This window comes from Cavia porcellus, unplaced genomic scaffold (genome assembly GCF_034190915.1).
Source record: "Cavia porcellus strain 051 isolate PalLab524CR breed Dunkin Hartley unplaced genomic scaffold, mCavPor4.1 scaffold_9, whole genome shotgun sequence".
Taxonomy (NCBI): domain Eukaryota; kingdom Metazoa; phylum Chordata; class Mammalia; order Rodentia; family Caviidae; genus Cavia; species Cavia porcellus.
The window spans coordinates 55,689,647-55,713,770 of NW_026947492.1; the positions used below are offsets into that span (position 1 = coordinate 55,689,647).

Here is a 24,124-nt window from a genome sequence, read left to right on the forward strand (position 1 = left end):
TGTAGCAGTGCCTGTTGTATAAAGTGCTTAAGAAAACTCACTGGATTGATGGCTAAACATTCCAAAGCATCAAGTGGTGTTTGATTTTAATGTTCTGAAAGTTTTTTTGCCTTCAAGGCACAGCTTTTATTTATTTTTCTCAAATTTCACATACTTCCAGCCTAACACTGCATTATTCAAATTCAGTAAACACATGTTTCGCCTTTTAGATATTCAGCAACCTTAAGGACAGGGACTCTGGCTTAGCTGTCCACGCATCTCAAAGCCTGGCACAGGACCTGGCTTGAGCAGGTGTTCAAAAGTGTAGAGAAGGCTGAGGAGGCAATAGTAAGAGTGACAGTCACAGGCATCATTGCTTAGTGATTTATTTTACGCTGTGGCTACATTAGCAAGTGGAATGGAAGACGCCTCCCACCCTGAGCCCTTGTGCAGCCAAGGCATTATATTCCTTCACTGCCTGTTCTGTCTGGAGGACTCGCACATCAATGCCTTGATTCCTGAGGTATTCCACAGTGGAGGGAGGCACCTGGGAAGGAGGAAGAGACAAGGTAAGGGTGTGGCAGTGGGGGGCTCCCTTTCCTGCCACAAGGGAAGTGTACTCTACAGAATTAGACAGCAACATGTCACCCCTCAGTCACCCAGTGTTACTAGTCCAAAATTTGGCAGTGAGCCCCTATGAGTCAAAGAGGCTCTAAGGGTTAGAGAGGTAGTTCAGTGGCAGAGTATGTGTTAGCACCCTTGAAGCCCTGAGTTTAATCCCTACACCAGAAAACAAAAGGGGCTTTGAGAAGGTGGCGGAAGTGTAACGCCAAAAGCTCAAGTGAAATAAAAATGGGAAAAGCATGGGTTTTATGGTAAGGCTTGGATTTAAATCTTTACTAGCAGTGTGACCTTTGGTAAGGGAATGTAATGCCCAGGCCCTTCTTTGCACATCTGTAAATTAGGGAGAATAACACCTTAGTTCCCAGCATTGGAATAAGAATGAACTAAACAAAGATACGGAAAATTCATAGCATGCTGTAGAACTCAAAACTATATACATTTTAAAAGTCTGAGTTATCAACCAAAAGATCTTTGACTACTAGTTATTTAAAGTATCTCCGTCCTCATTTCTTCACCTCTAGAGATAAAAATGCTTATATTACACAGTTGGTGTGAGAATGGAATTAACCCATGTATGTGTAGTGCAACTCAGGCCTTTCCTTCTTTCTTTTTCCTTTTCCTTTTCCTCTGTGTATGTGTGTGTGTGTGTTTTTGAGATAGAGTCTCACTAATGCAGTTCAGGCTGTCCTTGAGTTTACTTTGTAGTCCAGGCTGGTCTCAAACTCTCAGTGATCCTCCTGCCTCGGCCTCCTGAGGGCTGGTATTAAAGTCACAGGTCACCATACTCATGTAGAAAACTCACCTTTTTGTTTACAGCATTTATTCTGTGAAATTGTCTAGTTTTTATGTATGAGGTAGATGAAACTTGTCTGATTTATCTCATTGTCCTCAGTGCTTACAATAGTGTCTGACCCATAGAAAATGCTTTTTTTTGGTACCAGGATTGAACTGATAACCTTGTGCTTTCCAGGCAGGCACTTGTGCCATTGGGCTAAACCCCTGGCTAGAAAATGCTTAATACATATTTGTAAATGAATTTGTATAGAAGATAGTCTCAATACTGGCAGCTGTGACTGGATGATATAATCTCAACTCTGGCTTTTTTTTTGTACAAATAGAGTTTGATTAGCTTGTGCTTCGTAAGAAGGAGGCGAATAAAATATTTTAATATGCCATCTATTGCTTTTCTGTATATATAAAAGATTTGTAAAAGAAGCTTTAGATGCAGCTATTACTGCCAGGGATTTAGCTTTGGCGAGCGCAAATTTGTGAGTTCAATCCTTGGTACAAAAAAAAAAAATAAATAAATAAATAGAAATTACTATAAAGGGAAAAACTAGTCTAAATTTTAAAATGTAAGTTAATAAAAGGCCCCTTCATCAGTATGGAAGATTACAGGGCATCTGTGTAAAGGGACAAGTGAAGCAGCGCTCACTGTACTTACGTGGAAGACTATTTATAATGTATTGAGGAAGTTACAGAACCACTCACATAGTGTGTGCTTTTTTATATGATATGCTTATAGGTTTATATACATGCAGATCTGTATAAGCATGCATATATTTGCAGATACAAAGAGCACTGGAGAAGTATATATTCATATGTAGACATTGGCAAGAGGATCTATTTCACCTTTTAAAATCTAATTTCTGCACTAAATCTTTTTTTAATTAGTACATGTTTGCAAAACAGAATGAATACCTTTGTGGTGGGGAGTTGGTACATATACATGACCTGTCTGAATTCTTTTTACATAGGCTTTCCTTCCTCTTTCCAAACATCTTAGTCCTCTTCTCATTTGCCAGTGCTCTATTTCCTATTTCTGCATGAAACCTTAAATATTTTTTAATTTACATTTTTTTTTTTTAGACAAGGCCTCACTATGTAGTACAGGCTGGCCTTGAACTCACTTATGTAGCTCAGGCTGGCCTCAAACTCAGTGATCCTCCTGCCTCAGTCTCCAAGTGCTAGGATTTATTAGTATATAATAGTTCACATTCCTTGGTGTGCAGTTGGTACACACACAGCACATCTTAATGCCATCCATCTCTTTTCCCTCCTATCTTTTGATCCTCTTCCTCGTTGAGAACAATCCATCCCCCTACTTTCTATTATCTGTATTTGTTCCTTATGTTTTGGGATATTTATCCGTGATATTTGAGCTTGTGTGTGATTTATTTCATTTAACATGGTCCCAAAGTGTATCCATTTTCCAACAAATAGCTCTAGCTTTTTTCTTTTTATAGCAGAGAGTGCCCCTACTCTGCTATATGTGTAAATACCGCATTTTTAAATCCATTTCATCTGTTGATGGACACATAGGCTGCTTCCAAGATTGAGCTGTTATGAACTGTGCTGCTATAAACATAAGTATGCAGGTACCACTATAACATGATGTCTTTAACTCTTTGAGATAGTTTTTAAAGGAAGTAACTGGGTCAAATAGAATATGTACTATCTCTGTAAGTGTAATTTAAAAATCAGTGTTTCTTTTCCCGAGAGAGGCAGAAAGCATAACTTGAATGTGTTCAAGAAAAGAAAAAGTACTATAAAATATACTATAAAATGTAAAGGATCAAATACAGAGATAGGCCTTGTAATGGATTTTTGGTCAGTGATGGCCTATACCAGGGTTTTCTCACCTGGTGACGTTTTGCAGCCGTGTTGGTATAAATACATGCTGGGCAGTGCAAACACAATGATGAAATCACCTAACGACAAACTGCTTAGGTTGTGTCTGTGTTGTTAAGCAACATATGGCTGTACTGATCACTGCATCACTTGAAAACTTATGGGGTTAAAGTATTTGTGAGAAACAGGTGAAACAACATAGCCTTGGGTTTAGGTAGACTTAGCCCAAACTTAATGGAGCAGCAGTGTCTCACCCACTGACTCAGCAAAATGAAACACAGGTAACCTCTGAAGAAGGACGTGTATAAAGGCAGAGGTCTAAGAGACTGCCCCTGTTTTCAGGAATGCTGTGCACAGCAGTACCTACCTTCAAGGCCTCATTCATCCCTCGGCCAATCACAAGGGTCTGTACACCCTTCTCCGCAACCTCCTTCACATCTGCAGGCTGCACGCCAGGAGAATGCTGAATATGAAATGAGAAACAGTACTAGTCCTTTGCGACAGGCATTCCTGTGTGTGTGTGTACTTCTAGGGACTGAACTGAGGGCCTCAATACCTGCTTGGAAGTGCTCTATCATTGGAGGGAGAGGTGTATCCCCAGCCCTTATTTTATTTTCAGGGTGGGTCCTGCTAAATTGCTTTGCTGGCCTTCAGTTTACAATCCTCTTGCCTGTCTTATGAGAGGCTGGGATTACAGGTGTAAACCATACTGTCTGGCTGCAGTAGGCATTTAAATAGGATTGATTGATTCATTAAATCATTAATTTAACGAAGTGTTTACTGAGCTTACTTTGTACAAGCATCTGAGCCCTTAGTCCTGATAAGAGAGAAGGCAGTACTTCCCTTACGGAGCTCCAAGCCAAGTGAAAAATTCAGACGACTAAAAAGAAATTTCAGTAATTGTACAAGTGATACGGAAATTTCAGGGCACTATGAGAATATATATAGAGAAAGTGGGCATGGTGGCACACACTTGTAATCCCAGCACTCTGGAGGCTGAGGCAGGAGGATCGCTGCAAGTCTGTTGCCTGCTTGCGCTACATTGTTCAAGGCCAGCGTGGATAACATAGTGAGGCCTTGTCTCAAAAACACACCCAAGATTATAGAGAAAGGCCACCTAATTCATATGTGGGAGGTCAGGCCAGGTAGTCAGGGAAGGTGACATTTAAGATGCGAGACCCAGAAGATGAAGGAAATCAAGGAAACAAGGCTTTTCATATATAGGGAATAAAATATACAAAGGCTGAGAAGAAAAAACCTAGCAAACTACAGGTAGTTCAGCACAACTAAAATGTAGATTGACATAGGTGATAGGAAAATAAAACAGTTGCAGACTGTGTTAAAATTTGGACTTTAAACTCTCAGCACTCGAGAAGTGGAGGCAGAGAGAAGCCACTCTGAACTACATAGTGAGTGCAAGGCCAGTCTGATCTATGTATTAAGACTCAAAAAACAGCAGCCTGGGACATAGCTCAGTGGCACAAGCATCTGCCTGCCAAGCACAAGCTCCTGAGTTTGAGTCCTGGTACCAATCTCTACACTCTTTCTTTGCTCAGCTCCTTTTCTACTGTCCAGCAAATTTCATTTTATCCTTTAGAACCTATCCTCTTATCCAGGATGGTGCCATATGCCCGTACCTAAGACCATAGAAGTGCTATGCCTAGTGACTGGCCAATTATGAGCACACAATAAAATTTAAATGTGAACCTAATCTTCCCTAGGACAGAAGAGAGCTAAAAGGCCAATAGAAGAGAAGAGGCAATATTAAAAAATAATTGATAAAAATCAAAACAGACTCAAAGAACATGGGAAGTCAGGTATGCAGGCAAATACCTGTAATCCTAGCTCCTCAGGAAACTGAGGCAGTACGGTCACCTGAACACAAATTCAAGGCTAGCCTGGGTAACATGGATCCTGTCTTTAAAAAAAAAAAAAAAAAAAGGAAAGCAAAATGTGTCCATAGAAAGTAGAAGATGATGATAATGAAACAGAAAACAATATAGGAAATGAAGAAAACCTTAAGTTTGAAATTGAACAGAAAATTGAAGAGTCCTATATCTGTTAAACATTGAATTTATAATTTAAAACCGTTCCACAGGAGAGGGAAAATGCTCGGGGCACAAAATGATTTCTCTGGTCGGTTCTTAAATATTTAATAAAAATGTCCAGCAAAATAATAGCAAATTGAAGGTTTGTTCAACATTCAAAAGTCATTAAGCAGCTGTGTGATTATGGGTGTCTAATCTCAGAACTGTGGGAGGCTGAGGAGGAGCCCAAGTTCAAGCCTAGCCTGGGCAACTTAGCTACTCAGAACCTGTCTCAAAATTGAAAAAGGGCTGGGGATGCAGTGCAGTGTGAAGGCCCTGGGTTCCATTCCCAGTACTGAACCCCCCATCCCAAGTCATTCATCACAGAATAAGGAAAAAAACATGGGGCTGGGAGGTAATAGCTCAGTGATAGCTTCTTAGTGATAGCTTGTGTACTTAGCACGCTGAAGGCCTAGGTTCACTCTCCAGGCATCCTGCTAGAGAAAGAAAACTTGTAATCATCCCAAATGATGTAGGAAAAACACTGGACCAAGTTCACTACTAAGGATCTCGTCTACAAACTCCCAGCAAACTAAATTAGACAAGCACCCTCCTCCCTGTGGTAAAGAACCTCTTAGAAAAACTGCTGGCTAAACATGGATTATACTGTTGAAATACTAACATTTCCCCCTAATATTAGTCATAATGGGTATTAGGTAGCTACTTCCTCATCACTTCTTTAACCTGTTCATTCTGCCCTGTCTACTCCCAGTATCCCTTGTTTGGACCTTTGCAGTAATTTTCAGACTGTTCCACATAAAACTAAGATAGCTAAGATACAGCTAAGATAATTGTACTGCTAATTCTAATAGTTCACAGAAAGGAAAGGTTTAGTGCTTACACTGTCGATCAGTTTTGCATGCTTATATGTGGTAATTTGAGGAATTATCTTGAAAGTAACAATATAACCATTGTTAGTTTCCTATCATCTTTTGTTTTGTTTTGTTTTTTGTCCTTTGGAGACAGGGTCTCAATATGCAGTTCAGGCTGGCCTTGAGCTCACTTTGTAGCCCAGACTGGTCTCAAACGTTCAACGATCCTACTGCCTCAGCCTCCCAAGTGCTGGGATTACAGTCGTGAGCCACCATGCCCAACTCAAGTTTCCTATTATCTTGTTTTAAAAATCCTATACTGTTTTTGTTGTTGTTTTGTTTTTTTAAAGTTTTAAAGAGAACTTTAAAATAAAACAATAACAACAAATCTACATTAGCCCTAATTATCCATTCTTCAAAGTATAGCCACATTTATCTGTTAGAAATACAAATCTGTTGATATCACCCCCTGCTAAACAGCACCCAACAGGTTCTCTTTATCCTTAGAGTAGCCACCACACTCCGTAATGCGGTTGGCCAAGTTCACCGCAGGTGGTCCAGCCTCTCAGTCTACATCTTCCACTTGTGCTGTGCTCCAGCCGGACTAACCTCCTATAGTTCTACCAGCGCACAAAACTTCCTCAACACTGTTGAGAAGAGTACACATTAGACAAAATGTCTGTATATCACATATCTAACAAAGGACTTGTATTCAGAATATATAAAGATGTTAAAGCCCAACAATAAGAACATTCAGTTTCAAAAACTGGCAAAATATTTGAGCACTTTATGAAAGCAGACATATGGATGGTTACAACACACACAAAAGGACTCCATCCTTAGTCACTATGGAAATACTAAAAGCACAGTGAGATACCGAATGCTAGGAAGGATATGGAGAAGTTGTTATCTCATAGATTGCTAGAGGGAATGCAAAATATAGAGCTACTCTAGAAAAGAGTTTGGCAGCCTTTTGTAAAGTTAAACATACACTTATGCAACTCGCAGTCACACCTCCTGGGTATTTATCCTAGAGAAATGAAAACTTGTGCTCACACAAAACCTTGTATGTGAATGTTCATAACAGTTTTATTCTAGTAGTCTAACGGCTTTATCTGTAGTAGTCAAAAATTAAACAACAGCAATGTTTGTTAGCTGGTGAGTAAACATTGTATTACAATTCAAATAATGAAATATTACTCGCCAATAAAAAAGAATAATGGCACACATGGTGACATGGCTGAATCTACAAAGTATGCCAAGTGAAATGAGTCCTGAAAGATTACTTCTGGTATTACTTCATCAGTAAGACAAGCTTTAGTCAGATCTTTATATCAGATAATTATATTTGTTAATTTTCTAATTTTTATTACCTAATACAATGTTCTTGTTTTCTTAGGAAATACACATAACTGTTTAAGAATAATAAAGGGGCATAAGCCCATTGTGGTGGTACACACCTATAATCCCAGCACTTGGGAGGCTAAGGCAGGAGTACTGCCATGAGTTTGAGGCCAGCCTCAACTTCACAAAAAGTTCAAAGCCAGCCTGAACTATGAGACCTTGCGTCAAAAAGCAAATAGAAGAACTGGGGTATAGTAGCTTCAACATAACTCGGGTATTTCAGATGGAAATTATCTGGAGATAGAATGATAAAATATGATAAAATGTTAACTTTTGAGTTTGAGAGAAAGACACATAGGAATTCTTTGGGGTTTTTTGTTTTGTTTTTGTACTGGGAATTGAACTCACAATTGAGCTATATCACTGGCCTAATTCTTTGATTCCTGTAATGTTACAAATCTAAAATGATTTGAATGTGATATAAGTGTATTTTAAAGTGTGGTGGTATAAGCATGTGATAGATTAGGAGGAAGAGGCCTCATGTTGACATATATATACACTCCAGTCCACTCCTGCTCTACGATTTTGCCAAAGCATCAGAACTGACCAAAACCCAGGTGATCTGTGCAGAAAAGTCACGGCACATTTTTGTCAGCTTTCCCTGTGTCTCTTGATTTCTTGTGGAGTATATACCTGTTGGCATTATTTTCACTCCTGTTCCAGAGTTGGTAACAAAGCCAGATTTTCTGTCATTACTTCCTCTTGGACTCAGGCTTACACTAAGGCTGTGTGTGCACAAGAATATCAGAGTTACAGTCTAGCAGCCCTACACTCCAGAGAGCAGCCAGCCAGGGCAGCAAAGGTGCAGCCTCCTTTGGGCTCAGAGCACAGAGCTAGCGGCCAGGTGTCTGAAGATCCTGCTTTCCCTGTTTACCACAAAGATCACAAGAGATTTAGGGAACTGACATTGTTTTCTTACAGTTATTTAAGCTTGCAACTTTAAAAGGCTTTAAACAAAATAAGACGTATTTTCATGTGATTACAGCTAGTTTTTAAAGAGAGTAAGACATTTGGATTAGACACTCTTTTGAAAAAGTTTCACAGCTCTGTTATCAATCCTAGAACTACCATGGATTGAATACATATGATTTAAAGAACTTAGTTTTTTTTTTTCTGGAGGTATATGAATATTTAGTAGAATTACAAATCAGGGCAGAGATCTTCACCACCCTAAAATAAATGCATTTGCATGAGTTACTGATTCATTCATTTAACAGTAGCAGCTACTTTGAAGGATACCACGAACCCCAGACTCTTAAGAACTCACATTCTGGTATAATGAAATACAGCCACTGATGGCTGAAAATCAAGTAGAAGTTCAGAAGAATGCAAAACTCAGCCTCTGGAGAGTTTGAGACTGGAGACAGCCACAGCCCACCAGAGCTGTTGGGTCAATACAACTCAGTGAAGAACTTGGCTGCTGTTGCTCAACTGTGGGCGCAAGATGTCACACAGGGCAGTGAAAGAAAACTGCAGTGGCCTGTGGATCCAGGCCTTGGCACTGACTACGCTCTGCTTCATGCAGAGGCCTGGAATATGAGCCCTAGACATTTATTAAGGCATCTTCAACCTGCCGCCAGCTCCTCCTGTGTATCTTCCAATTGCTCTGGGCAAACCACTAATGCTCTTGTCCCTGCGGAGTGTCTGACTTGCTTCCTCTTCTTTAAGAGGTGTCACACAGCCTGAGGTTGTAAAAGCTTGTTTTTCTGTCACCCCTCCCCCCCGGAAAGCTATGAATTGTGGGAAAAATGTCTACCACTCATCATACACACTAAAGAAGAGAATGGCATCTTTTATGGCTCAGAGATCTTATGATAAATTTGAAAATTGTACTTTCAAATAATTTCCTTTTGCCAAAATTAAGTGAGCATAAATGAGAAAGGAACAGCAATGCCATTATCTATATCTGGCTGTGATGCTGATAAAAGCAGATTCTGCCAGTGAAGGTTAAAGGATCTCTGGAATCTGTCCCTGGTGGATACTGCCTGAGTCACATTCTCATTATTGCTCATCCAACTCAAAGGCCTCCTAAGTGATCTGTCTCCACCAGACCAGTGGCCTGCTTCTGTGTCATAGGTGCTTCTGGCAGTCTGGTGAAGCATCTGACTCCTTTGTCAGACAAATGGTTTAAAATTCATAAAACAAGAAGGGTGTGCTAGCATATACCTGAAATCCCAGCACTTGGGGAGACTGAGGCAGGAATGCCATTGGAAATTGAGGCCAACCTGGGATACACAATGAGTTCAAGGCCAACTGAACTACATAATAAGACCCTGTCTCAAAAAAACATAAACAGGGACCAGGTATATAGCTCAGTGACACAGCACCTACCTCGTAAGTACAAGGTCCTGAGTTCAATTCCCAGTACCAAAAAACCCAAACTAAAAAACAGAACAAAACAATGAAATCTTTGCATGTGGTCCAAACAGTTTCAGAGCATTTTAGACTTCAGATTTTTAATTTAGGGATGCTCAGTATCTATGTGGATACAGTGCTATCTTGAAATTAATTTGTTTTAAGATTTTGGGGAAGATGGCCGTATTTGTGTTTGTGTGGGGAAGATGGGTATGCTTGTGTTTGTAATATGATGTGGAGTTTGTGAATGGAAGCAAAATTTTGTTCAGTGCTTTTGTTTGAGAACCAAACTGTCTGTAAAGAGCAGCATTCATAGGGGCTGGGGATTTAGCTCAGCGGCATAAGCGCCTGCCTTGCAAGCAGGCAATTGTGAGTTCGATCCCTGTACCGATAAAAACGAAAAAGACCAAAAAAAAGAGCAGCATTCATGAAGTGTTACTGTATTCTGAAGTCCAAAAGACTGCAAAACCTGAAACACTTTTGGTCTCAAACATTTTGTATAAGGGATTCTCAACCTGTAGTGGCAGAATGCTAGTTGTATTTTTCTTTTTGGTGCTGGGGATGGAACTGAACCTAGGCCCCCACTCATCGTAAGCGTATGTTCTACCATTGAACTACATCCCCAGCCCCAGCCCTAGTTTTATTTTTTATTTTGTTTTGAGACAGGGTCCCACTATGTAGTTCAGATTGGCCTTGAACTCACTTATGTAGCCTAGGCTGCCTCAAAGCGATGTTCCTGCCTCAGCCTCCCAAGTGCTGGAATTATAGGCATGCATCACCATATCTGGTTTACATCTTGTACTTTTTATCACATTAATTCCATAGTAGCTGCTTCCAATGTAAATCACTGACTCAATGTTTCTGGTGTTTAAAACTATACATTTTTATACAATGTGGATTTTAAATGCAAGGCAATTACTTTATCTGGTACTCAATCAAAAGGGATCTTAAGGTACTGAGCAAATTTTTAAGTGTTGACTTTCAAATTTAATCCCTGAATAAGATTTAAACCTCATCTATTAGCCTCAACAATCAAGGCATAACACCGATGGAATGTGGGAACTTTAAATGTCAATCCAGTCCCAACCAACTGCATATTAAAGTCTCCTCTAAAAACAAATGTCTGTAGGAGTGGAGGTGTAGCTGAGCCTTGCATCATAAGCTTGAGGCCTTGGGTTCAATCTACTTCCATAAAGTAAGTCAATGAATAGGTGTTTCTTAAAATAGGCCATCAATTGAAGAGGTTTTTCCATCATTCTACTTCAATACTGTCCCCACAGTTTTATGTCTATGTATGTGTTTTTTTCTTACCAGTAAGCTGCTTATCCCAGTTTACCAGAAAAATCTCCTTCAGGAGTCAAATCAAAAATAACACCTTCTGAGCCAAGTGTGGTGGCACACGCCTGTAATCCCAGCACTCAGGAGGCTGAGGTAGAATTATGAATTCAAGACCAGCCTGGGCCACAAAGGGAGTTCAAGGCCATGCCAAACTGCATAGCAGGACCTTGTCTCAAAATGGAAAAAAAGAAAGAAAAAGAAAGACACCTTCTGATATATTTCCCAAGGAAATCTACAAAGTCTTATATACCTTTCTTTTCTACTTCCATTAAACCTCTTTGGTTGAAAAACTGTAGCAATTATTATAGCTGGTTTTTTGTTATTGTTGTTTTTTGTGTGATTCCCCCAAAAATTGACTGAAGTTGAAAATTGATGATTTGTTTTAAAGTCAAAGCCTGGCTCCTAGTAAACAACCTTACCGTACTGGAAAATGTTGAATCATGACAATATTCACAGTGAATAAAAGCTAAACTCACTTTGAATGCTAGAATGTTTGAGATTGTGAAAGACTCCAAAAATTTGTACCTAAAATTTGTCGTTTTGTTCTTTGGTGTTTTTACTTTCTATTCTGTTTTCAGCTTTTACTGGCATGTATGTTTGTAGTATCTGACCAAATGTACATGTGTACTTAAATTATTTTTGGTACTGGGAATCAAACTCAGGACCTGACACTCGTCAGGCAGGCACTTTTGCCACTGAGCTACATCCCTGGCCCTTGTACTTCATCTTCACTGCATCTCAGGTCTAAGAATTTACTTCCAAGATGCTTCTGACAAGCATAGGAAACATGCATAACGTATTCACTATGATTTATTGTTTTGGTATTTTGTTTTAGTTTGGTATTTTGAGACGGTTTTGGTCTATAATTCAGGATGGCCTTAAACTCATGATGTAGCCCAGCCTTGGCCTCAAACTCACAGCAATCCTCTTGCTTCAGCCTGTAGAGTGCTGGGATTATAGATGTGCATCACCATACCTGATGCAGCATTATTTATTACCACAAAATACGGGAAACAATTTAAGTTGACAAAGTGAATAAAAAATACGATGTTCGATGTTCACAAAGCACATTACTCTATACAGTGGTAAAATGAAAACAGAATACATTTTACAGAACTAATACCCTGATTTTCCGCACATATTGTTAAATGAAAGGAAAAATAAAGGGATAGGGTATGCTCCTTTTTTGTTTAAAAAAAAGGGAGAGAAAAATAAGGAAAAGTATGTATATTTGGCTTTGTGTTTGTTCATTTTTCCAAAAAAGTACAGTTGATAAAGCATAAATTATAAAAATGGATAACTCCAGGAAGTCAGGAATGTGATGGGACAAACAGGTTACTGAGAAACTTTTTTTTCCTCCAAGAATTGGACTCAGGAAATTGGATTTGTGAGGCAGGGGCTGTGATGCTGAGCTATCCTTGTTGTTTAATTTATTATTATTCTTTTAAACACTGATGATCAAACTCAGGGCCTCCATCCCAAGCCCGTTTTGTGATTTGATGTTGGCAGTAATAATGATATAGCAATTTCAAAACTTCCTAATATATAGTAGAACAGAGTAAATAAATGTTTGCATGATGGTTGTGGAAAGGAGAGTTCCCATCGAGGGAGAAGACCAGACTGGAATGAGAGGATCAAAATCCTGAAGGGCTGGCATAAACTAGAGTTATCATTATGAACTCATCAAACATGCATGAGTACAAACCACGCATATATTTTGACTCTTTATACAAAAAGAGTTAGATCTAGTAACTCCCAGTGGAAATCAGTAGGTCCTGAATCTAATTCTTGGTTTTAAGGTATCATTCCCCCATAAAAGGAACTAGAGCTACCTGAAGGAATGTCTGGATTCAAGCAAATATATCTTGCAGAGTATGAAATAGCAAACATGGCAAAAATGACAGGAACATAACAAAAGCACACTGGCCAATTTAAACTTAAAAAATACTAATGACGGTAATAGAGTAAAACATTAAATTAGAAAAAGAAACTGAGTCGGTGACAATAAAATTGCTGAGTAGCAGAAGAAAAATATCTTCACAGAAGAATACAACTTAAATATAAGGGAATAGAAAAATCATTTTGCAACCACAGACATAATTATTTACTCAAGCAAGGATCAATGTTTAAACAGTTAAAATAATTCGAAGAAAAGATTGTTGGGGAATAAGATACAATGTTTCAAATTACTACTTTACAGATTAATAATAGAAAATGTACCTTTATAATACTTTGATGAATACCAACGCAATGAAGTGATTAAATTCTCATCATCTATTGGACAAACTGATTTCACTGTGTACCTTATATAGTTTACTGAATCATCTATGTAGCATTCTTTCCAATAATGATACAGAGAAAAAAAAATCAAGTAAATTCAAATTGTGGAACATTCTCCAAAATACTGGCCTGGACATTTCAAAACTGTGTTACACAAAGGGAACTAGTGTTAAAACAGAAACATGACAAACGCAATGCTTTCATATGGCTGGGATGAGGAGGAAGAAAAGGAAGAGTGTGCTTGTGTGTGTCTGTATGCTTAGGAGTGTTTACAGAGAGAAAACTCACGGAAAAAGTTAACAATTTGAGCACTTAGGTAAACAACATTTGACAGTTTACAGTACAATTTTTATGTAATTTTGACATTTTCCAAAATAAAAAGTTGAGATTAAAGTTTTCACATTTCCTTTAGTTTGCTTTAAGTGGCTGTTATTGTTTTTCTTTAATTTTATACTTGTATTTTACCTTCTTATTTTAATTTTAATTTTTTGTTATTTTTGAGACACAGTCTTGCTATGTAGTTCAGGCTGGCCTTGAACTTGTGATTCTCCTGCCTCAGGCTCCTGAGCTCTGCAAGTACAGGTGGCTCTATACCTTCTTTCTTGACCCCTTTCAGCCTAACAAAAAGATATATAAATTAATCACCACCCCAATGTTTCCACACAAAAAATTCTTCAATAGGACAGTGGTTGCTGTAGCATAGAAATGAGTAAGGAGAGTATGAAATAGAAAAAAAGTATGGGCTTTGGAGAAAGAAAATCTTAAGCTCAAATTTTAGTTCCAAAAATTATTAGTGGTATGACCTAGAAAAGGTGTATTTGCCAAACATTGGTCAAAACAGTTTGCTTAAGGCCTGGTAGAGATCTTCGAGGCATACGTACTAATTATAATGCAAAAACACTGCTTGAGGATAGTAAATTTCCTTGATTATTTTCATTCTGTAATCATGACATAAAATCATGAAGTCCTCTCCTTCATTTAACACAAAAGAATCATAACAACCTATATCAAATGTCAGAAAGGATTAAAAAATTGTTTCATGACACAATAAAAAAGTACAAAAAATTAAACTCAACAAACATTTTAGTTCTGGATTTACAGGCACTGTACTAAATGTATATTTGTTGCTAAAATTCACCATTTAGTAAGGGAAACCGATATTTATTATAATACGGGTAAACTGAGCTTAATGACACAATAAAAAAGTACAAAAAATTAAACTCAACAAACATTTTAGTTCTGGATTTACAGGCACTGTACTAAATGTATATTTGTTGCTAAAATTCACCATTTAGTAAGGGAAACCGATATTTATTATAATACGGGTAAACTGAGCTTAATGACACAATAAAAAAGTACAAAAAATTAAACTCAACAAACATTTTAGTTCTGGATTTACAGGCACTGTACTAAATGTATATTTGTTGCTAAAATTCACCATTTAGTAAGGGAAACCGATATTTATTATAATACGGGTAAACTGAGCTTAATGCTGTAACAGAGGTCACAAAGTCTTAAATATTAGAAGGGAGTAAGTAGCTCATTCTAACAGCATTATCGGGAAATGCTTCCTAGCTTAGGAATTACATAAGATCTCATCACCTACAGAGGGAACAGTTCATTCTATGTAAAGGAATGATTTAGTGAATATACAGAGGAATAGAAGATCATAGCAGGTTTGGAAGATAATTAGTATTTGGTATAGAATAGCTAGGCCCTCTGATGTGTATTATGAAATATAGGAATTCAGGCTGAAAGGTTAAATTCAAACTGTATCATTAAAAATAGTCTTGAAGGGCTGGGGATTTAGCTCAGCAATATAAGTGCCTGCTTGGTAAATGTGAGGTTGTGAGTTTGATCCCCAGTACCAAAAAAAAAAAAAGTCTTGAACACTACACTGGGTAGCTAGCATGTACAGAGTTCTGGGTTTAGGCCCTAGTTCTGAGGGAAAAAATTTAAAAAAAGATTTAAAAGCAGAGTCCATCCAGTCAACTTACCAACTGCAGCTGGAAGTGGTATTGCTGTCAGCATCCTAATAAATTGTATATCATTAAGTTTTGGAGTAATTTGTGAAAGAAACTAGGTAAGTGGTACTACTATATATTCAGAGCATAAAAACAGCTTGAGATGATACTTCCACTAGTTGATTACAAAAATAAATTTGGTAGAATTGGGTGTGGTGGCACACTCCTGTAATCTCAGCACTATGGAGGCTGAGGCAGGAGGAACACTGTAAGTGCAAGGCCAGGCTGGGCTACAAAGTGAATTTAAACCAGTTTGAACGGCACAGTGAAGTCCCATCTGGAAAAGATGAAAAGATAAATAATAAAATAAGATAAAATAAATTTGGTGGTCTGAAGAAATAAGGATTCCTTTAACATCCTCAGGCACTTCTCTTAAAGACTGTCTTTGATGTAGCATTTGATATATACATCAAAGCATTTCATGACTAAGACTCTAAAGATATGTTAGCCACTTTTATCATAATTAAGCCAACTTTGGGGAGAAGTAGAAAGTGCAACTTAATAGTTTTGAGCATTATTATGTTACGCATTGTGCTAGGTAATTCAGGAAGAGAGGACATTAAAAGAATTAATTATATATTATGTATCAGGCACTAGGTAAAAGCTTTTCAAAGATGATAACATACATACATCCATTTAATTTAGTTTTTTTGAGACAGGTCTCACTATGTAGTTTAGGCTGGCCTTGAACTTACTATGTAGACCATGCTGGCTTTGAACTTGTGGCAACTCTCCTGCCTCAGCTTCTTGAGTGCTAGGATTACAGGTCAGCCAACATACCTAGCTTTCAAAGATGTAACATTTAATACCAAAATGACCCTACAAGTAAATTATTTTTTTAGGTTTCAACAGCAAGAGACTGATTCAGTAGGTATAGGGAGGGAAGTTGTTAAAGGATCTATTTCCATGATTACAGAGCGACAAGGAGGAGTTCCACTGACTCATTTCTAATGGAAAGTTATTAAAGCCAACAAAACAACAACAACAACAAAAAAACAAATAAACAAAAAAGCTTTCCAAAATAAGAACAAACTTAAACAATTCAAAGCTTCTAGAAGTGACCTGAGAGCAAAGAGCTCATGAAGAAACAGCTATTCAAGACAATCTAAAGCCAGGTACAGTGGTGCATTCCTATAATCACAACTATTTGAGAGCATGAGGCAATAGGATCCAAGTCTGAGACCAGGCTGGATAACTTAGTGAGACCTTGTTTTTGAGAAAAAACAAACCCCCAAAAATCAAAAACAGGAGATGAAAAAGAACATGAAATAGACTGTTTTTAAAGAGTTGGGACATCTAGCTTAATGGTAGAGTGCTTACCTTAGAATGCAATAAGACTTTAAATTTAACCCCCAGTATTGAGAAAAAGGAAAAAAAAGAAAGAAAGAAAAAAAAAGGGAATAAACATCTTTGCTGCAATGGACTGAATGTGTGTCCCTACAAAATTCCATACTGACACATCAGGGTGATGGTATTCAGAGGCAGGATCAATGCAAGGTGAGTATAAGACATGATGGTGGGTCCCTTATAAAGGTTTTTTTTTTTTTTCAAGAGAAAAGCCAGAGAGCTGGTTAACTCTTGTTTCTGTCACATGAGAATCCAAAGAAAAGTTGGCTGTCTGCCACCTGGATGCAAGCCCTTAGCAGATTCTAAACATTGTGGGTTTCTGATTTCACTTTTCTAAAATCCAAACTATGAGAATAAGTGTTTATTGTTTAGGTCACTCAGGTATAGTAAGCTGATGTGATTGAAAGCATTTGGTAACAAGTGAGACGTATTCAAGTCAAGATCGTTGCCTGCCTTCTCCCTCTCAGTTAAATGGGGCAGAAATTCCACTCCCTGCTGTTGCAGTGAAGTACATGGGGCTCTTTCCCCCTCCAGCTTTAACTGGAAGGCCTGCTTCCTGGGAGCAGCAGGACTTCAGTGTTTCTCATCCTACCACCAGTTTTCTGTTGCTCAGACTAAGTCTCCGGGGAGTGAGGAAGAGGAGTAAGGGTCTCCCTTTTTTCACTCTGCTTTCACTCATGGAAAGGAGGCTCCATCTTGGACACAGCGCAGTGAAAATACTGGAGGAAATACAAATGAAAAGTACAAAGTGATAATGCTTCACATCCCATAAAATGTCTAAATAAAACAGGAAAGAAATTAGTTTTGGTAAAGAGAGATGTGGAAAAACTCAAGTCTCATATATTATTGGTAGAAATGTAAAATGATGCAGGTACTTTGGAAAACAGTTTGACAGATCCTAAAAAAGATTAAACACAATCATCCAACTACTGAGCAATTCTACTCCAAGGTATATACCTAAAAGAATCAAATTATTCCATTTGTGTGAAACGCCCACAAGAGGTATGTCTACCACAATGTCAGGAGCTGGGGGGGGGAGGCACTGATTGCTAATGACTTAAAGGGTCTAATTTTGGGGCGATACATTTAAGTATTTTGGAATTGTAGCAAATATTATATAAGTTTATAAAGAATTCCTTGAATTACATACTTTAAAGGGTGAGTGTAATGGTAATGAATTATATCTGAGAAGAATGTAAGGAGGGATAGAGGAAAGAAGGAAAGGTAGAGACAGAGAGAGAGAGAGAGAGAGAGAGAGACAGATTTTTCACTTGGCTGCTTTGGTTTGCAAGGCTGAAATGCACTTGGCCATTCCCATGAAGTCGCACCAAAGGTAACATCTTACCTCAGTTCCGGTCTCTCTCCAGTCCCAAGCCCGACTCCCTCCTGGCCATACTTTGCAATCCTTATAGGTTACAGTAGAGCCTTGTACTTTCATTTGTCCCCATGAGAGGGAAGCAATTTCAGGGGAAGACATAAGTACCAAACTGAAATATGAAAATAGAAGAAAAATATGCTATATCAGGTGAAACAGTTCCAGACAGTAAACCCCATACTCCATGACTTAAGAAGTATCTTTCCTGGACCTGAGGGTGTAGCTCAGGGGCAGCAGGTGTGCCCTGCATGCACAAAGCCCTGGGTTTATCTCTAGCACTACAAAAAAAATTTCTTTTAAGAACCAAGAATATAGCTCAGTGGCACAATGCTTGCCTGGCATCCTGAGTTTGAGTCCCAGTACAAAAAAAAAAAAAAATAAATAAATAAATAAAAAGAAGCATCTTTCTCAGCTATGTAGCTTCACTTACTGTTTAGAAGTGTCAAAAGTCACTATTTTTCTTGGGATCCTGGGTCACACAAGCATGAAAACCAGTTACTACAATTACTTCTCAGACTCTAGAGGTAAGCCTCAGGATATTTTTTGGAGATAAAATGTGGAAATTCATTTTAGTATGATGGACTGAGGTGGTTGACATATCTCTAAAAAGGAATTACACAGCTTAAAAAACAAAAAATACTGTTGAACAACTCATTTGTCACTCTAGAAATAAAATTAAAGGCAAACCATAAAGAGAAGCATTTATTCATGGAAACCACTTAATTTCTAACAAGTACAGCTTTTTTTTGCTGTTCTTGCCTGGCACGGCTCCCATTCCTTATTCTAATTCTGTTGGTATGAAAGTTCATCTAGGTTGGAGCATGAAAATAAACTTTTTACTACTGCCAAAGAAGGTTCACTTGACTAGGAGCACTATCAGTTGAAAAGTGCTCTCAGTGGCAAGAAAAGATTACCAACAGAAGCAGGGACTTCAGAAACTCTCAGAGGTGACCTGGTGGTAGAGGACTCCCAAGTCCCAAGTGGACTAGAAGCTATGAGCTTATGCATCAAGACCTGATAGCCTAATTCACCCCCACATTCAGGCTAATGGAACCTCAGCACATAATTAGGGGACAAACAAGGCTCAAGGGATATCAGCAGGATGTGAAAAAAGATAATTTTGGGCTCATTCTTCAGTACCTACACTAATCCATCAGTAGAGCATGCAAGTCTTAAGTAGCTCAAGGTGTTTTGAGTAAAATCCTGAATGACTCTGGCTGACTATTAAGAGATCCCTATCAGACTTAAAAATAAAAATAAGGCAGTGGGGCTAAGAGTCAAAAATAGAAATTTCAGTAGCTACATATTGCATGGGAAATAGAAATCATAGCTTTCTTTTTTCGGGGCGGGCCAGAGGTTACATGAGATTAGACCCAGGGCTTCATTCTTTGTGGGGCAGTCCTCTGGCCCTGAGCTATATCCCCTTGCTAGCCCTTTATTATTTTATTTTGAGACAAAGTCTCACTATGTTAACTAAGAGGGCCTTAAACTTGTGATCCTCCTGCCTCAGCCTCCTAAGTGCTGGGATTATAGGCATGTGACATCATAAGCAGCTTTAAATTCTCTTTTTACAAAGAATCAGCTTTATTAAATTAAGGCCCCACCCTCACAAACTCATTCAATTTAATTACATGCTAAAAGTGCAATCGCCAAATACAGTAATGTATGGAGATCATTTGAAATTTAGAGATGCAGTCCACAGCAACTAGCCAATGGCAGTCTTGATCTTTGTTGCTTTATTATAACCTTTGAAACCAGAAAGTGAGTGCTTTAGTTTTGTAATCTAAAGTTATAAAAAGATATTCTAGGTTCTTTGCAGTTCCATATAAATTACAAAGAAGCTGGCTGCAATCTGATGGGGACCACATTGAGCCTAACCCAATTCAAACAGCACTTCCATCTTACTGGTACCAAGTTGTCTGCACAGGGAATGAAGCTCAGTGGTAGAGTGTTTGCTTTGTGTGTACAAAAAAAAAAAAAAAGGGTTGTCTTCCCACCTAAGTCATGATTTCCTTTAAAATATTATTTTCAGTCTTTATTTCTTTTTGTTGTTGTTGTTGGTCTTTTTCTTTCTTTTTAATCGGTACCGGGGATCGAACTCACGACTGCCTGCTTGCAAGGCAGGCGCTTATGCCACTGAGCTAAATCCCTAGCACCCAGTCTTTATTTCTAAAACCAAAACAAAAAACAAACAAAAAATCCAAAATAAAAAAAACCAGCTTGGGAATGCAGCTCAGTATGACTGTCCTGAGTTCAATCCCCAGTACTGCAAAACCATCCAAACCAAAAACCCCACACAGTAAATAACTGCTCTTGTTGTTATTGTAAGCGGAATTGTTTCTTGTTTTTCTCTGACCCAGGGCCACTATGTTGCCCAGGTTGGTCTCATTTGAGTTTTGATCTTGAATCCTGAAAACCTGCTAAAATTATTAGTTCTAATTGTTCATTATTTAAAATTTTTTGTATTCTCCAGGATTTCCCATATACAAGATCATGTCATTTAGGACCGAGCTCGTTTTAAATATTATTGAATATTGAATGTTAAGTAAACATTGCATACTGGGATAAACCCCACTTGATCATAGTGGGATTTAACTTATAAATTTTTAAAAGTAAGTTCTTAGTGTGAAACATTAATGTGAGCATGAGAGCACACTCATATAATCTTAGTACTCAGGAGAAAGAGGTAGGAGGACTGCTTTGAGTTGTACCTTGCTGTGAGTTCAAGCCAGCGTGGAGTACACAGCAAGACTGTCTTGAAAAATCAAAAAACAAGAAAAAAGCATTTATATCTTGTGTTCTAGTTTTACTTTTTCATTTTTAGTATAGTTCTGATCTGGATATATCAAAACTCACTAATGAGTCCTAACATACAATTAGGTAACTATTGCTATAGGTTGGGGTACATTTTAAGTATTTAATAATGAAGACAACTTGAATACAGAATACATGAAAATGGAAGTGGAGTGCTGGACAGACTGCTGTATCTGTATCAAAATTCAGTTGCTGGGACTTGGAGGGAGACTGAGTAGCCACTATGACATGTACATAGGAGGTTCAGGGCAAGGGCTATTCTATAACTGGCATGTAAATAAAAGCAGTAGTTTTTTTTTTTTTCTTTTTGTATTGGAGATTGAACCCAGGGCCTCTGTACTAAATGAACTATATCTAAAGCCCTTTTTAAATTTTTGAGACAAGGAAAGTTTCACTAAGTTACTAAGTTATCCAGCTGGGCTTGACCTTGTGGATCCCCCTGCTTCAGACGCCCAGAGTGCTGGGTTTCCAGGTGTGTTCCATCATGCCGGGCTCATACATTGGGGTTAGACTTTTATACCATCAGCCCAGAGAGGCAACAGACATAAGTAGGTTTTTTTTTTTTTTTTTTGTCTTTTTCGTTTTTATCTGTACCAGGGATCGAACTCATGACTGCCTGCTTGCAAGGCAGGCGCTTATGCCGCTGAGCTAAACCTCCAGCCCCCACATAAGTAGTTTTATGGGATGCATGTTATCTGTTTTTCAAGAACAGGCAGGGGGTTTAGCTCAGTGGCACAAGCACCTGCCTGGCAAGTGCCAGGTTGTAAATTCGAGCACTGGTATGAAGAAAAAAAAAGGAAGAATAGACTTTGGAAAGGCACGGCCTAAATCTTGCTTTGTAGTAAAATACTTATCTTTTGACTGGATATACTTTTTAAAGTCCACAAGACTTTGTTCCCATGCCAATCTGGATTAGACAAGGCAAAGACTCTTAACCGTGTTGATCAATCTCCTTTAGAATCACAGTGAGAGCACAGAGAGAAGTACAGTAATGAAGTTTTAAAGCTTTTAGTACTCTTTTAGTAGTACGGGGATTGAACCCATGGCCTTATGCATGCCAAGCAAATGCTCCATCACTGAAGCTGCAACATCCCTTATCCTATTTGTTTTCTTAAAATATTATTTTACAATCTATGAGAGTGGGAGGTGTGGTACCAAAGAGCTGAATGATAGAAATCTGGGTAAGGTTCATATAACAAAATCTTCCTTTCAATTTCAAATAACAATTACTACTGCAATTCCTTAGCAGAGGCATGATTTTATGTTCAATACTATGTATCTGGCTTTCACTTAAGGTCAATTAAATCATGAGTATATGAATTTCTTTTCAATCTTTTCACAAAATGGTTGTTAAACATGCCTTCTGAGCTGTGCATGATGGCGCTTGTCTGCAATCCTAACAGTCTGGGAGGCTGAGTCAAAACGATTATAAGTTCAAACCCTGTCAGAGTAATTTAGAAGATCCTGTTTCAAAATAGAAAATAAAAAATTACTGGGAATGTTACTCAGCGTGAAGGCCCTAGGTTCAATCCCAGTATCCCCATCCCGCCTCACCTCTGTAATAAACATATCACAAAACTTATTTAAATCATTTAAGTATTGAATATACTTCAGTAGCATTAAATACATACACATGGTTGTTCGGACTTTCTTCTATCAGTCTCTTAAACTGGAATATTCATAAATATTTGGTAAGTTTCAAAATAATTTTTGTTCCTTTAGCCAGGGTGTTATTAATCAGGTTTAGAGTACTATTCTAGGGATAAATTTCACTTAAAGAATTTTTTTCTATCTGGATAAGTTTTTAAAAAATTCTTTAGATTTTTTATATTATGTGCTTTGAGTTGTACCTTGCTTTAAATTATTTCTAGGAAGTACTAGATAAGTTTTGGCTCAAAGTAGTAAATTGCAGCTAAATTCAATTTAAATTACAGGAACACATTTCTTTAATAGCAACAATGAATATTTTAAGGTGTTTACAATGTGCTAAGGCATTGTGCTAAACACTTTACTGTTAATTACTAAACTCCAACGATGTATGTACTGTTGGTACCGTACCCCCCTTTTACAAAAGCTCAAAGAAATTAAAGTGTCAGAATGTCATAAAGTAGTCGTGGTAGGGCTCAAACCAGGACGAACTGCTTCCTAAGCTGCACGTTCTATTTCGCACTGTTGGTATTTCTCTTTTCCAGGGAGATTCTTTGTGGGAGAATGTCCACGGCTTCCCCCTAGGAACGGAATTCTGCCTTAAACTTTTCGCTGACCCACAGTTTCTTAGCACGTTCGCCCTCACAGTGGAAACCGAGACGCCCCAGCCCTCGCCCCGGTCCACAGCGCGGCGCCTCCTCTCCACCCCAGGATCCTGGCGGAGCTCACGCAGCAGACTCAGCACGGCCGGGCCCAGCGAGACCCACTCCGCCCAGCGGGCACAATTCCTCACTCTGGAGTACGTTCCCTCAGGCTCTGCTTTTCCAGCCAACAGTCCCATACCCCTCGAGAGCGTAACAGCTCTTAGCAAACTTTCGAGGAGACGTCTGACGACGGTCCCGTCTCAACACGTGATTCACGGTACTGATCTCCCTAACATACTCGCGCTCCTCTCAATTCTGCTTTTTCCAATTCTTCTTTCTCTCTCAACGTCCCCCTCTTGTCTTGTGGCCGTTTGTTCCTAAATTCAGTCCCACCCCACTCCACGCGAAAACTCACGCACCACTTTTCTTCTCAGAGGTGCTCTCGGGACGGCTCCGCACTCGGCCGGTCAACCAAGAGCACCCCAGGAGTCTTTCAGCTCTTCCACTCCCCGCGGGCCACCAGTGTCCGGCTGCAAGGCACAGAGGCACCGCCCCCTCAAGCCTATTGGCTATCGTTTTACAGAAGTCCCGCCCCCGACCTGCAGCCCGCCTCCCCGCCCCGCTTCCCTTGTTTTCGTTCCCGCTGTCACACGAGGCAGTAGCAAACCAAAGTGGGAGGGAAGTAGAGGGAGGAAAGGGGGAGGAAAGAGGACGGAAAGTGAAAGGCACACAGCGCCTCTCTGTCCCCCGTCTGCCTCAGTTC

General features: G+C 38.8%; 1 protein-coding gene across 1 annotated transcript; it reads right to left on the minus strand.

Annotated features, from left to right (window-relative positions):
- Positions 1-349: 349 nt before the first annotated feature.
- On the minus strand, positions 350-23,919 carry Aamdc (adipogenesis associated Mth938 domain containing). Its single transcript, XM_003468532.5, has 4 exons — positions 23,781-23,919; positions 18,227-18,368; positions 3,602-3,697; positions 350-526 (listed from the first exon to the last, which is right to left on the minus strand). Exons 2-4 carry the CDS (start codon positions 18,356-18,358, stop codon positions 386-388), a joined length of 369 nt encoding a protein of 122 aa, XP_003468580.1. The 5' UTR covers positions 18,359-18,368; positions 23,781-23,919; the 3' UTR covers positions 350-385.
- Positions 23,920-24,124: the final 205 nt, after the last annotated feature.